General features: G+C 42.6%; 3 protein-coding genes across 8 annotated transcripts in view; 1 reads left to right on the top strand and 2 right to left on the bottom strand.

Annotated features, from left to right (window-relative positions):
- Positions 1-4: 4 nt before the first annotated feature.
- Positions 5-3,094, bottom strand: LOC119616900 (gastrula zinc finger protein XlCGF57.1-like). Of its 2 annotated transcripts, none has more exons than XM_037974825.1 (2): positions 2,823-3,079; positions 5-1,628 (listed from the first exon to the last, which is right to left on the bottom strand). In XM_037974825.1, the coding sequence occupies exons 1-2, from the start codon at positions 2,956-2,958 to the stop codon at positions 292-294; spliced, it is 1,473 nt and encodes a 490-aa protein (XP_037830753.1). In that variant the 5' UTR covers positions 2,959-3,079; the 3' UTR covers positions 5-291. The 2 variants fall into 2 exon arrangements, with proteins under 2 accessions (XP_037830753.1, XP_037830754.1); XM_037974826.1 differs by having other exon boundaries at positions 9-1,628; positions 2,887-3,094.
- A 2,927-nt stretch (positions 3,095-6,021) lies between these two features.
- Positions 6,022-12,783, bottom strand: LOC108245511 (gastrula zinc finger protein XlCGF7.1). Of its 2 annotated transcripts, none has more exons than XM_037974830.1 (2): positions 12,536-12,783; positions 6,022-7,360 (listed from the first exon to the last, which is right to left on the bottom strand). In XM_037974830.1, exon 2 carries the CDS (start codon positions 7,272-7,274, stop codon positions 6,273-6,275), a length of 1,002 nt encoding a protein of 333 aa, XP_037830758.1. In that variant the 5' UTR covers positions 7,275-7,360; positions 12,536-12,783; the 3' UTR covers positions 6,022-6,272. The 2 variants fall into 2 exon arrangements, with proteins under 2 accessions (XP_037830758.1, XP_017287972.2); XM_017432483.3 differs by lacking the exon at positions 12,536-12,783 and adding an exon at positions 8,428-8,724.
- LOC108245504 (ETS-related transcription factor Elf-2) overlaps positions 9,747-13,235 on the top strand; it is a 19,410-nt gene continuing 15,921 nt past the window's right edge. Inside the window, exon 1 of one of the 4 annotated variants that reach the window (XM_017432467.3) lies at positions 9,747-9,910. The gene's annotated coding sequence lies outside the window, so the exon portion shown is untranslated. Of the gene's footprint in view, positions 9,911-11,735; positions 11,998-12,842; positions 13,108-13,145; positions 13,174-13,235 lie in introns of those variants that run through there. The other 3 variants (XM_025009621.2, XM_037974818.1, XM_037974817.1) reach the window with 3 other exon arrangements.

The raw sequence follows: 13,235 nt of genomic DNA, 5'->3' as shown, positions 1-13,235 counted from the left end.
ACTTTCTCTTCTAATAATATATAAAGTCTGCAGATAAGTGTCTCCATAAACAAATAAAACCACAGAAAGAGTTAATAAATAATTTGAGTCGGGTCTTAATTACACAATTATTGTTACAAGAGAAAAAAAACAGTGAACTTGGATTTGTTTAAAAATAATAAAATGGTTGTTTGCAGATGAATATATCAGCGTTTAATTGGTTTATCAGGAATATTTTGTTGGGGTAGTGTGTCTGTTAAACTTGAGTTAGACAAAGAAGGAAAAGTGAGACGTTCTCGGTTCTGTTTCCGCTCAAACGTCGCAGACGAACGGTTTGTCTTTGGCGTGGAGTCTGGAGTGCGTGTTCAGGTTCACCTTTTGGCTGAACCTTCGCCCGCAGACGTCGCAGCCGAACGGCTTGTCTCCCGTGTGGATCCTCAGGTGAGCCGTCAGGTGCGGCTTTCGGCTGAATCTCTGTCCGCACACGTCGCAGCCGAACGGTCTCTGTCCCGTGTGGACTCTGGCGTGCGCCGTCAGATGCGACTTCTGGCCGAATCTCTGACTGCACACGTCGCAGCCGAACGGCCTCTGCCCCGTGTGGACTCTGGTGTGTCCCACTAAAGTGTTTTTATGTTTGAACCTCTGCCCACACACGTCGCAGCCGAACGGCTTCTGCCCCGTGTGGACTCTCAGGTGTCTGTTTAAAGTGTTCTTCCGTCTAAATCTTTGTCCGCAAACGTCACAAACAAACGGATTGTCTCCGGTGTGGATTCTCGTGTGCACGACCAAGGTTGTCTTGTGGCTAAATTTGAGTCCGCAGACGTCACAATCAAACGGTTTGTCTCCCGTGTGGATCCTCATGTGTGTGATTAAATGGGCCTGTTGGCTGAATTTCTGTCCACAGACGTCGCAGTCAAACGGCTTCTGCCCCGTGTGGACTCTCATATGTGTGACTAAAGTTGTCTTATGGCTAAATATCTGACCACATACGTCGCAGCCGAAAGGTTTCTGCCCCGTGTGGACTCTCAGGTGAATGTTTAAAGTGTTCTTTCGGCTGAATCTTTGCCTGCAGACGTCACAAACAAACGGTTTATCCCCGGTGTGGACCCTCATGTGTGTGTTCAGGGTCGTTTTCCTGGTAAATCTTTTACCACAATCGTCACAACTGAACGATTTCGGACTCGTCTGGATCTTCCCGCCTGAATCTACATTTAGATTCGCTGCAGCACGACCGTCTTCAGTTGTTGACCCGGAGTCTGAGAAGGGTCTCAGCTGGGAGTCGGGATTGTTCTCATCCTCCTCCTCTTCTTCATCCTCGCTCACTTCAGTCTCTGAGGAGCTGAAATCGTCTTCAGGAGTATTTAGATCTGGGTTCCAGGAGCTTTCTGCTCCTCCTCCTTTCATCGGCTCGGCTGAGCTGCTGGTTGGAAGATCTCCGCCTTCAGTTTGATGAAGCTGCGGGAGCAGAGGTTTCTCATCATCATCGTCATCCTCACTCTTTAAATGAGCTGCAGCGAAGGGAAACACGGAGGCGTCCTGATGAAGGTGTTCTCCCTCCTCTTCCTCCTTCACGTGGAGGGACTCGGGGTCCTGCTGGTCTGGAGCTTCTTCTTTAACCACCACCGTCTGCTGAACACCTGCAGGGAAAACTGAACCACACGTTCATCATGAACAACTGCGACTTTAAATTCACTCGTTCATCATTGTTGTGTTTGTAAGAAGAACTGAACATCGTTTCAGACGATTTACCAGACAATAATATAACAGTTATATCTATATGATTGGATCTGTAGGTAATCATTTAACTTATCCCTGAAAAAAAAATCTGTTTTCTTATCTACTGGGTTGGAATAATACGATCTGCACTGATCATAAAGAGAAAAAATATTTAGTTTAGGGTTTGAGACATAATTTTGAACTCTTGCTCCAACAAAAGCTGTTTTATTTTCCTGCAAAGACTTTTAGTTCATGTTTTCAACGACCTACAATCCAAAAACATGGAGCAGTTTGATTCATCAACAAAAAGCTGAAATGAAACAGCTGAGGTGGTTCATCTGATCAGGATGCCTCCTGTTAGAAGTTTGTCGGACATGTCCCACTGGGAGGAGACCTCGGGGCAGGACCAGAACTCTGTGGAAGGATTCTGGATCCTCTCTGGTCTGGAACCGCCTCGGGATCCCCAGGAAGAGCTGGAGAGGGAGGTCTGGGTTTCCCTCCTGGACCTGATGCCTCCTCGACCCGACCACAGATAAGAGGTGGAAGATGGATGGATCAACAGACGGATGGATGAATAGATGGATGGATGGATAGATGGATGGATGAATAGATGGATGGATGCATGGATGAATAGATGGATGGACATATGGATGGATGAACAGACGGATGAACAGATGAATGAACAGATGGATGAATGAATAGACGGATGGATGAACAGATGAACAGACGGATGGATGAACAGACAGATGAATGAATAGATGGATGGATGAACAGACGGATGAACAGATGAATGAACAGATGGATGAATGAATAGACGGATGGATGAACAGATGAACAGACGGATGGATGAACAGACAGATGGATGAATAGATGGATGGATGAACAGACGGATGAATAGATGGATGGACATATGGATGATGAACAGACAGATGGATGAATAGATGGATGGATGAACAGACGGATGAACAGATGAATGAACAGATGGATGAATGAATAGACGGATGGATGAACAGATGTTTCTTATTGTATAAATCTGTGGTTTATTGTTATTTATCCTTTTGTTTGTTCTCATCTGCAGCGCCTTTCCATTTGTTGGAGATCATATCCTAAACACCAGACATGTTTACCTGAACTACAGCTGACATCATGATGTCTGTGATGATGAAGGAAGAAGGATGGAGACGAACAGACCTGATCTTTCGATCTGACGCAGATTTCCTTCAGAATCTGCGGCGGTTCTTCCAGGAAGCTGCGCCGTTTCATCCGGTCGCTGCCGCCTCCACATCCTCGGGGAAACCGTAAACGTTCAAACGAGCTCGAAAGCTAAAAAACGACACGTTTCTGATTAGCGTTTGAAAGGCGATCCAGCTTCCTCCGCTTCTTCTTCTTCTGGCGCCCGTTCCCGCCGCGGCGCTGTCCCGGCAGCGACGCCTGCTGGTGCAGACGGGGAACTGCAGCTTAGCCAGTTAGCTCCCGCGGCTAACAGCGCCGCCGCCATGTTGGTTGGAGAACACACCTCAGGCACGAGGCTTGGAGGTGAGCACACCTGTGTGATCTTACACCTTTACAGGACTCAAATCATTTCAACTATATTACACTGTAAAAAGAGATTTTGATGAATGAATATTTATATTTTACTCAATGTAATTTAATGTAATTTACAAAAGTAGTCAAATTTAAACATCAGCTATTTATTTTCAGCAACTTAAAAGTTGAAAACTTTACTTTAAAATTAATGGGAATAAACAGACATTTATTAGAAACTAAATCTGGAATTTCACTTACTGAAGGTTGGTCTGAACAGAGATTTTAAATAATAATTTATTTTAGCATAACTTTGACTACAACCAGATTTCACCGTACAGTGAAATGAAATGAAAGAAAGGTAAACTGTCACCTGGACAGGTAGGGACAGAAAGAGACACCAGCTCAACTTTATTTATAAGGAACTGCAGTACAGTTACATTAAATAAAACATAACAGCAGACATAATAAAAAACACGTAAAATAAATAAAAAAGTCAACATCTCAGATGGTGACAGATAAAAATTTAAGAGTTGACAGGAAACAGCAACAGAACCATGAACCTCAGGAAGTTTACGGAATAAAAAAAATAGTAAAAATAATAACATGTAAAACGTTCTGCTCACAGTCCTGGGATGAAACTGGACATTTTCTGTAAATAAATGTATACATTTTGGGGGTTTTTGTGATGTGCAGTTTACAGATTTATGTTTTTCTTTTGTAAAAACAAGCTGATAAATCAACAAACTTTGTATGATTTTGAAACTTTTGAGAAGGAGAATTTAAAATTAACTCAATCTCTCATTTTGTCAGAAATAATTCACATTTACTTTGGTCTTTATCCCTCGCAGGCCTTCATGCTTCATGTGCAGCGGTCCGAGTTTTGCGTTCGGTTTAAACTGTGATCGCCGACAACGCAGTGAAAAGGATTCTGTCTTCTGTGGATATTCATGTGTCCGTTTAAAGAAGTTTTTTGGGAAAAAACAAACAAATGATATGTTTAATGCGTGTTTCTGCGTACGTTCTTTTCCAGTAACGACACAGCAGAACAGTTCCCGTCTCTTGTTGGTGTTTACGTGTAAAAACAAACTGTTTTTGGGTAAACCTGTTTCCACAAACATCACAAACAAACGGTTTATCTCCTGTGTGGATTATCGTGTGATTGTTCAAGTAGTTTTCGGGTAAATCTTTTCCCACAAACCGTACAAACATACGGTTTATCTCCTGTTTGGATCATCTCTTCAAAGAATCCTTTAAACTATACTTTTGTCCACAAACTTCTCTGTCACGAGTGAACTTCTTCTGTCTTATGTCCGAGACGACATTTTCCGTCACTCCAACACGTTTCTCATGAACCAAAGTTTAAAAGCTCGGGGTCCTGCTGGTCTCCGTCGGGCCTCCATTCTTCAGGAGCTTCTTCTTTAACCACCACCGTCTGTGGTTGGTTACATGTGGTAATTAAACTGTAAATTAATAATAATCATACAAAGATCCCTTCTGAGACTACTAATCATAATCATTCTAACCAGATGAGAATAGTAACATAAATTACTGCACGAAGACGAACCCATGGAAGAGGACTGAAGCTCCGCCCACATGGGAACAGGTTCACCTGAGAAGGTGTTCTGTGAATAAATAAGTGTTTCTTCTTAAATAAAAAAGTCATTTCAGTCTTACATCTACATGAAAACTGTTTTTTTTTTTAAAAGGACTTCGGAGCTTAATGGATGAAATCACAATTTAAAAACTGTATTTTGTATTTATTCAGGTTATCTGTCTGATTTATTTCCAAAATCCACATCTGTGTTCAAACAAAATATTCCACTCTTGAAAATGTTTTGTTGTGCAAATATGAACAAACTTGAAAGACACAAAGGAGACCTGTAAAACAATTTAATGTCTGGATGTCAAAACAGAACCTGCTACAGCAAATTTAAGGACATTTGGTCATTTAAAGAGAAACAATTAAAGGTCTGTAGTGCTTTTAAGAAATGCTTCTGAGAACAGAATCTATAAACTACGTTCCAACAAAGTTGGAAAGTTGAGTAAAATGCAAATAAAAACAGAATGTAATGATTGGCAAATCACAAACTGATATTTAATTCACAATGGAACACAGAAAACATTAAATGTTTAACTGAAAACAAACGGTTTCTTTTTAAAGCACATTTTTGAATTTGATGGCATCAGCAAATTTCAAAAAAGTTGAGACAGGAGTGACAAAAAGCTGTGAAAGTGAGTGATACAAATAAAAAAACAGCTGGAGGAGCTTTTAGTAACTAAGTTAGAGGACTGGGTTTAAAAAGAGGCTGAATGTGTCAGAAGTAAAGATGGGCAGAGGTTCACCAGGCTGCGAGAAACTGGGTCTAAATATAGAGGAACAATTTCAGAATAAAGATTTGAAGAATCTGCAGAAATCTCTGAGGTCAAAGGTCAAGGCTGGATGTTGGTGATCAGGTTCTGGTTCTGCTCAGGAACACCGTCTGTAAACACAGTTCACCGTGCCGTCCACAAATGCTGCTTAAAGCTCTATCAGGCAAAGAAGAAGCCAGGTGTGAACAGATGAGTCTCCTCTGGACCAAAGAGGAGAACTGCTCTGAGGTCGGCCTGCCTCTCTGATGGTATGGGGGTGCACTAGTCCAGGTTTTAGAGCAACATCTGCTCCCATCCAGGACTGTTGAACAGACAGAATGGGACAACCTCGGGTCCAGATGTTTACAGACTGATGGGAGAAGAAGAGATGCTTCACAGAGACGTGTTGCTGCCATCAAATTCAAAATGGCTTCATTTTGTTTCCCTAAAAATTGTACAATTTATTGCTTTTATTATTTGGTACGTTTAAAATGTTCCACTGTGAATAAAATTTGAGTTATTGATATTTGAAAATCATTGCATTCTGCTCATAATTTACATTTTACACAAAGTCCCCACATTTTTGGAACTGGGTTGTACATGGAATTGCAAAAAAATAATCTAAAAGGGGAAAAAAAGCAGAACTTTAACTCCATGAAGTAACCACAAACTTATCAAATTGTCTGTTTTAATGTTTGCAGCTAAACGGCTTTCCCCCTGGTGTGGATTTTCATGTGTGCAATTAGATGTGCCTTTAACCTGAATTTCCGTCCACACGCGTGGCAAACAAACGGTTTGTCTCCCGTGTGGACTCTGGTGTGTCTGTTTAAGTTACTCTTGAAGCTAAACGCCCGTCCACACACGCCACAGCCAAAAGGTTTCTGTCCCGTGTGAATCCGTTCGTGTGTGATTAAATACGCCTTCTGGCTAAAACTCTGTCCACAAACGTCGCAGCCAAAGGGCTTCTGCTCCGTGTGGACCCTCATGTGTCGGTTTAAATTACTCTTGAAGCTAAACATCTGCCCGCAGACGTCGCAGCTGAAGGAGTTGGGCTCTGTGTGGATCCTCGTGTGAGTGATTAAATGCGGCTTTTGTCTGAATCTCTGTCCACACTCGTCGCAACCAAACGGCTTCTGCTCCGTGTGGATTCTCATGTGTGTGACCAACGTCGTCTTCCGGCTGAATCTCTGCCTGCACACGTTGCAAGCGAACGGTTTTTCTCCCGTGTGGACTCTCAGGTGCGTGTTCAGATTTGTTTTTCTGGCGAATATTTTGCCACAGTCGTCACACGTAAACGATTTCTGTGTTGTCCGGTTCTTCTCGTGTGACTCCACCTTTAGGTTGACCCTAAAAAGTTTCTTGTGACTCAAAGAGCTCCAGTCTTTGTCGCCGTTTTCAGTCTCTGGCTCGGAGTCTGACGAGGGGCTCAGCCGAGCGCCGGGACTGTTCACGTCCCCGTCTTCATCATCGTCCACACTGACCTCGATCTGCGAAGGAGTCGAATCGTCTTCATGAGAGTTTAGATCTGGGTTCCAGGTGATTTCTACTTCTCCACAGTCCTCTTCATCAGCTTCTTCTTTCACCTGGTCAGCTGAGCTGCTGGTTGGAAGATCATCATCCTCACTCTGCGTGTGACCTGTGGCGTCCGTCTCCTCCTCCTCCTCCTCCACACTGGTCCAGACATCGTCTTCTTCAACCACCATGAGGAGGGGCTCAGGGTCCTGCTGGTCCACGTCAGAACTCCACCCTTCAGGATCTTCTTCTTTTATCACCACCGCCTGCTGAACACCTGCGGGGAACATTGAACCACGTTTACACGATGAACGACCGTTTCTTTACAAATTTATCACGTCATGATGACAGGGAGGGTGTGTAGAGGCTGAAAACTAAATAAAATGAAGGTATCATAGGAGGGTTTGTTACAGTGACCACATGTTACAAATAACTCAAAAATATAAGTGTCATGGTTGGAGGACTGTCTGAACCACATAAAACTGGGATCTAAAACAGGAAATTCAGCTTCTTTTCCCCAAAATAAGCTTTTTATTTGTCTTTTCTGAAACAATCCTCATAAACACAGCACTGTTTTTAAGTTTTCATCCATGCAGAAACATAAAAAATGAACCAAAAAGAAAAGCTGTAGGAACAGGCTTGTATGTGGTGCTGCTCCTTATAAAAACCACACATGCTGTTTGGATTAATTCAAATTAAGCCACTGTTTGCGTCTGTCTGATAGCAAAATATCTTATGAACCAATGGACGGATTTCTTTGAAACTCTTGAAATAATTATTGTATGCAGAACTGATTAATCCAGTTCAAGGTAGATGAAAACCAGTCGGCCTTACCAACACATAAATGTCTGTAACAGATCTTTGTTTCAAGATTTGTCACACAAGGTGGTGGGTGATATGCATTCCTTCAAGGAATGCTAGTTTTAAAAGAGACAAGGTGGGAGAGGGTTTGTCTAAATCATAAAAAAGATTAGTTGTACAAGTCGCTTCTTAGAAAATCATCGTTTTTCCAGTCGTGCAACCTCATCACTTCCTTACAAACTATAAAATTATTTAAAAAGTAACAAGGATGATTGTTTTGTTCCATTTTTTTATAATGCAACAGAACAAACACTTTTAAATAATGTATAAATGTAAGAATATTGAAGAACAACTCATGGTTTTTTTGTATAATTTCTTACCTAAAGGGTTTTGATCAGCAGGGGGCGCTGGTGAGCTTTTTAATAAATTCCCAATGAAAATATCTTGGATAAACAACACAAATTAATGATCTATCAGACAATAAATGTTCCTAAACTGTAAGTAAAGTGTCACGTATGATGTGAGGGGAGTAAAAAAACAAACCTAATCTGTTCGGTCGATCTTTGGGGTTGAAAACAGGATGTTTTCTTTCCTCCGCTGCTGCGTTCCGACGCTGTTTCCGCATCGTTTTTGGCTTTTTCTCCGTCAGAAATGTCCCTTTAAACAGTTACCGAGCAGATACCACGGAGACTGTCATATTTACGGCTACCCAGACATGAAAACTAGCTTAAAAGCAAAGCAGATCCGTTGAATCGTTTCTAGTTTACGTTTAAAGGAAGCGCAGCTCGGCACGTGTCTTCTTTTGGTGTCGCTGTTTCCCGCGCTGCAGCTGTGTGGCGCGCTCAGTGACGACGCCTGCTGTTCAGGCGGCGAACTGCAGAGACTGCACTTAGTTTTTCCTCAAAATGTAAAAAGTTTGACATTTTTCACCCAACAATTTTGGGTCTACTTTGTTATAAATACTAAAATCACGATTTAAAGTCGATTCCTCCATATTTCTCCTACTGGTGCACTTTTTTTTCTGATATTGGTTAAAAAAGAGCAAGGTTCTTGCCTCAAAACGTTTTCTTAACTAACAAAATAAAGAAGATCGTATTCAGCAAAACAAATCTCTGTAAATATATACAAAAATATAAATGCTTATTCCTCTATTTGTGCAAATTACCCAGAGCCTTGCTCACATCCTTTTTTGGACTGACTGTATATACATACATTATGAAAGAATACAGCTAACTTTACTTAAAAAAAAAAACATATTTTCAGAGTTTACACTGTACTATAATGTACCAGGTAAATACTCTGTAAGTACCAGATGAATACCCTGTAAGTACCAGGCAAATACCCTGAAAGTACCAGGTAAATACCAGATGAATACCTTGTAAGTACCAGTTGAATACTTTGTAAGTACCATATACTTACCCATTATATACCCTTTAATAAACAGGTGAATATCTGGTACATATCAGTTATGTACCCAGTAAATATCCGGCTGTATTATGTAATAATATCTTCAAAATCAACTCACACTGAAATCTGGGAGATAATATCATGATTAGGATCTGATAATTTTTAGAAATTAAAAAAAAAATCACATATGAATTCATAATTAAGCCAAACACAGTTTTTTGTATTTTTGTTTGATCACAGTGGTAATAAAAAAGCGAGAAGCTGATCAGTTTATTTTTTAACAAATAAAAATATTTTCCTCTCAGTTCTGCTGTTTGTTTACCGCGTTGTGACGTCACAGGAGTGTAGTAAAACTACCCGAACCCGTCCGAGCTCGGGGGAACCGAACCAGTGACCCGGTTCTGTGCTCTCCTAATCGTCCGCGTTGTTTCAAGTTTTTATTAATCTATTTTTTTTTTTTTTGCGGTTTTGCCTCCCGGGAGGGTTTCCTCTGAAGCCCAGCCGGACCGTCTCCGTCAGTTAGCGGCTCTCGCGCCCGCTAGCAGCGGGACTCCGGAGCCTGACGCCCGGCAGCAGCAGCGGGGCTCGACCGGAGCCGGGGTCCGGGGAGGACACACAGGTAACCGGATACTTTTCACCTCACAGACACGGAAAAACTGCCGTTACCCAGCCGGGAGCGAGGAGCAGAAATGACGGATTTAACCCGACATTATTAGCCTTTAGCTAATGTTGTGTTTTAGCTTGTTTTGGTCCTGAAAGCTAACGAAGCTAAAAGAGGGTTTAGCTTGTTTACGTTTGTGACATTTATGGGTGAAACATCAAACTGCAGCAGAAATCCTCCACAGTGAGGGTTTTTATCGCCCAAAGGCCGAAGGGCGATGGTGTTTTTGTGTTTGTCTGTTAGCAAAATATCTCTCGAACCACAGGACGGATTTTAATGAAACCTTCAGGTTTTAATCTCTGGATGTGCATCTACAAGTGATCAACTAATGGAGTCAATCCAATGCAAGATGGCCGACACTGTTAGGAGGCTTTAAAAAGCACCAAAATGGCCACAACTGGGTCAGTTCTACAGACACCGAGCTCAGATTTGGTGTGGTGGTAGCTGAGACTGATCCCCAACACATGCAGCGAGCACAACAAAATCCTTCTTTTCATTTCTTTAATTTTAACTGTTCAAAGTCGGCTCTGTCTCCCTGTTAGCAAAATATCCCACGAACCACTGTGTGGGTTTTAGTAAAACCTTCAGGAACATCCAGCTGAGCTCAGAAACACAAACATTTCAATAAATTAGTTAATTTTCCCCAAAATACTGAGCTCAAACCTGAAACTCGATACCTAAAATTTTAATTAAACTCTCGTTAAGTAATCATCCGCAGCTAATTAGCTTTTGCAGTCAGTTTAATTTCAGATAATTGGCCTTAGCCGTCACAGAAGTGACCGAAACTCAGTCGGTTTTACGGACACTGAAGTAAAATTTGAAGCTGAGAGTCAAGGACAGCGCTGAGACAAGACCCTAATGACCCTCAGGAGGGTGGGGAAGCGGGACTGATCTGCACGTAGGTTCAGCTGGCACCAAACAGAGCACCTGGTGCAGAGACATCATTTAAATTTAAATCCAGTCAGGAGGAACGTGTCAAAGCTTGCTTTACTTTGAGAAATATCACCCAAAAAATCTAAATGTTTATTCACTGTCATAACTCAGAATAAGCATTCAGACGTCATGTTTAAGAGGCCCGAACAGATGAAATAATTGATCCAAATCAAACTTTTTTAACACCTTTCATATGTTTTTATATCTCAGCTGCAGTCAGATGATTCAATCCGTTTGCTTCTTTACATAAAGAAGTTTTACTAATTTATTATTTTATACCGTCTCTGAATGTTTTTGCACCCTGCCCCGAGATGACTCTTGTTGCGAAATAGAGCTATGTAAATAAACTGAACTGAATTGAATTTGTTTTTTTTTATTTTTTTTGGTTAGTTTCAGAAGAAGTAGGCAGGAAGTCTGGAAAGGAATTTAGGGAAGTGAGTTAAACAGGGGCGTTAACTCGACAAATCTGATGCTTTGCACAAAATCCAACAGAAAGTCTCCAACTGTAGCTACGTGCACGACTCCTGACGTGCGTCAGCATAATAAATAAAACGCATTTAGTGCGTTTTATGTTCAAGTCTCGGGTCTCTGAGAGTATTTGTTGGGGTTTATCGTGATCTGATACAAAGCAGAAATGTGGAATTTTTACATCTAATCACTTTATTCTTTCTTGGACTTTGCTTGTGTGTGTTTGAATAAGAGCTGGGTGTTTGGTAAATCCTGAGGTCATGCTAGCTGTGGGTTTGCTTGTTGTATTATCACTGTGTGTGTGTGTGTGTGTGTGTGGAGGGAGGGCAGGGCAGGACACAAGGCAGGGCGTTGTATCAAGACCAGCAGCTCCAGTTATTTGGAACAAAAGCTCTGTTGTTGAAGGATCATGTGACTGTGCTGTGTGTGTGTGTGTGTGTTCCACCCTTGTCATGTGATGCCAGCTCGAGGCAGAGAAGTGCTGAGTCGATCTGAGAGGTTCCTTCCAGCGAGGCAGCGTGCAGATGGCTGAGCAGACGTGTGGATTGATGGATTATTTTTGTTGTAATTTTCATGTCTGGATGTCAAACAGAAGCAGAGTGAAGATGCGGGGCTTCGTTTTGAATCGTCCCCTCAGCGGCAAGGCAAGTTTGGACTTGTTCTCTCCTTCGTGGTCTTTAATTTGGCCTTTCGGGATGACTCTGCTTTATTCTGTGAAGTGCAGAGACCGTCTTCTCTGACAGCAGCGAGCTGTTATCAGGGTGGTGCCGGTGTTTTCAACTCCTGGGACACCAGGGTGACACAGTTAACTGTTAGCAGGGAAACGATCCTGTTTGTTATTATTTACTTGTCCTCAGTCGTGTTTGAGAAGAAGACGTTTGAGTCGTTTCTGTTCACGCTGAGACGCAGACATGCAGCCGCGTGTCCTCAGCCGTCTTGCAGGTCCTGTAATACTTGTTGGATGCAACGTATAAGTTGCTCGTTTCGTGTGGGCTTCACCTGTGTTTGCCGTGCAGCGTGCACATATTTTTCTACTCGACCTGCGGGCAGACACAGGACTCTGAACTTCGACACTCCCTTTCACTCTTTGTCTTATTGACTTATCGACGGACGGAGCAGAATACGGGTTACAAAAAAAAAAAACTTGACGTTTCACAACCTCCAACTGCCCCTTGGACTTACCTCATAACGTTTGTCGGTTGAACGGTGGCGTTACGTCACGCAGCGAGGCACGTGTTCACCGGTGTCTCTTTGGCAGAGCGCAAAAGGCGAGGGACTGAAATTTAAAAAGGAAAAGATTCAAAAAATAAACTTTAAGATGAAATCAAATATTAGCGAGTTTTCACGTTTTTCTTCGAGTTAAACAAAATCATAAAACCCTCCAGTGTCCATTTCTCTTATTTCAAATGTTATTAACTTGTTTTTAGAGTTTCTCTGGGCTGATTGTAGGCGGAGCCACCACCGTGGTCGGTGCCGTAGAAGGTACCGCTGGAGGACACTGAGGAGGTTACTGTCGCAGCGTTTATCAGGGAAATGGAAGCAGAAGAAGAAGAAGCGAGTTTTGTTAACAAGCTTTGAAAACACGTCTGGAGTGATGCTGTCGGGAACTGGAGCCCCACGTTTCACCAGAGGAACCCCCGAGCTTTGCGATGATGTCACACAGTCTGCGAGGAGTTCCACCTCTGGACAGCGGGAGGAGGCTAGCGCCGGTTGGATGGCGGGAGGAGGCCGGCACGGTCAGACAGTTAGAGGCGGTGGGTGGAGGTCAGACAGCGGAGGGCAGTGGGTGGAGGTCGGACAGTTAGAGGCGGTGGGTGGAGGTCAGACAGCGGAGGGCGGTGGGTGGAGGTCGGACAGTTAGAGGCGGTGGGTGGAGGTCAGA

Source organism: Kryptolebias marmoratus, linkage group LG3 (assembly GCF_001649575.2).
Source record: "Kryptolebias marmoratus isolate JLee-2015 linkage group LG3, ASM164957v2, whole genome shotgun sequence".
NCBI classification, from domain to species: domain Eukaryota; kingdom Metazoa; phylum Chordata; class Actinopteri; order Cyprinodontiformes; family Rivulidae; genus Kryptolebias; species Kryptolebias marmoratus.
This window is presented reverse-complemented; position numbering and strand designations above follow the sequence as displayed.

Excerpts from the sequence above, each read along its gene's own strand:
- LOC119616900 (XM_037974825.1), bottom strand. The coding sequence starts at position 2,958 with ATGAAACGGCGCAGCTTCCTGGAAGAACCGCCGCAGATTCTGAAGGAA. Across the intron at positions 1,629-2,822 it reads TGATGTCAGCTGTAGTTCAG|TTTTCCCTGCAGGTGTTCAG; the intron begins GTAAACATGTCT and ends CGTGTGGTTCAG.
- LOC108245511 (XM_017432483.3), bottom strand. The coding sequence starts at position 8,509 with ATGCGGAAACAGCGTCGGAACGCAGCAGCGGAGGAAAGAAAACATCCT. Across the intron at positions 7,361-8,427 it reads AGATCGACCGAACAGATTAG|GTGTTCAGCAGGCGGTGGTG; the intron begins GTTTGTTTTTTT and ends TGTTCCCCGCAG.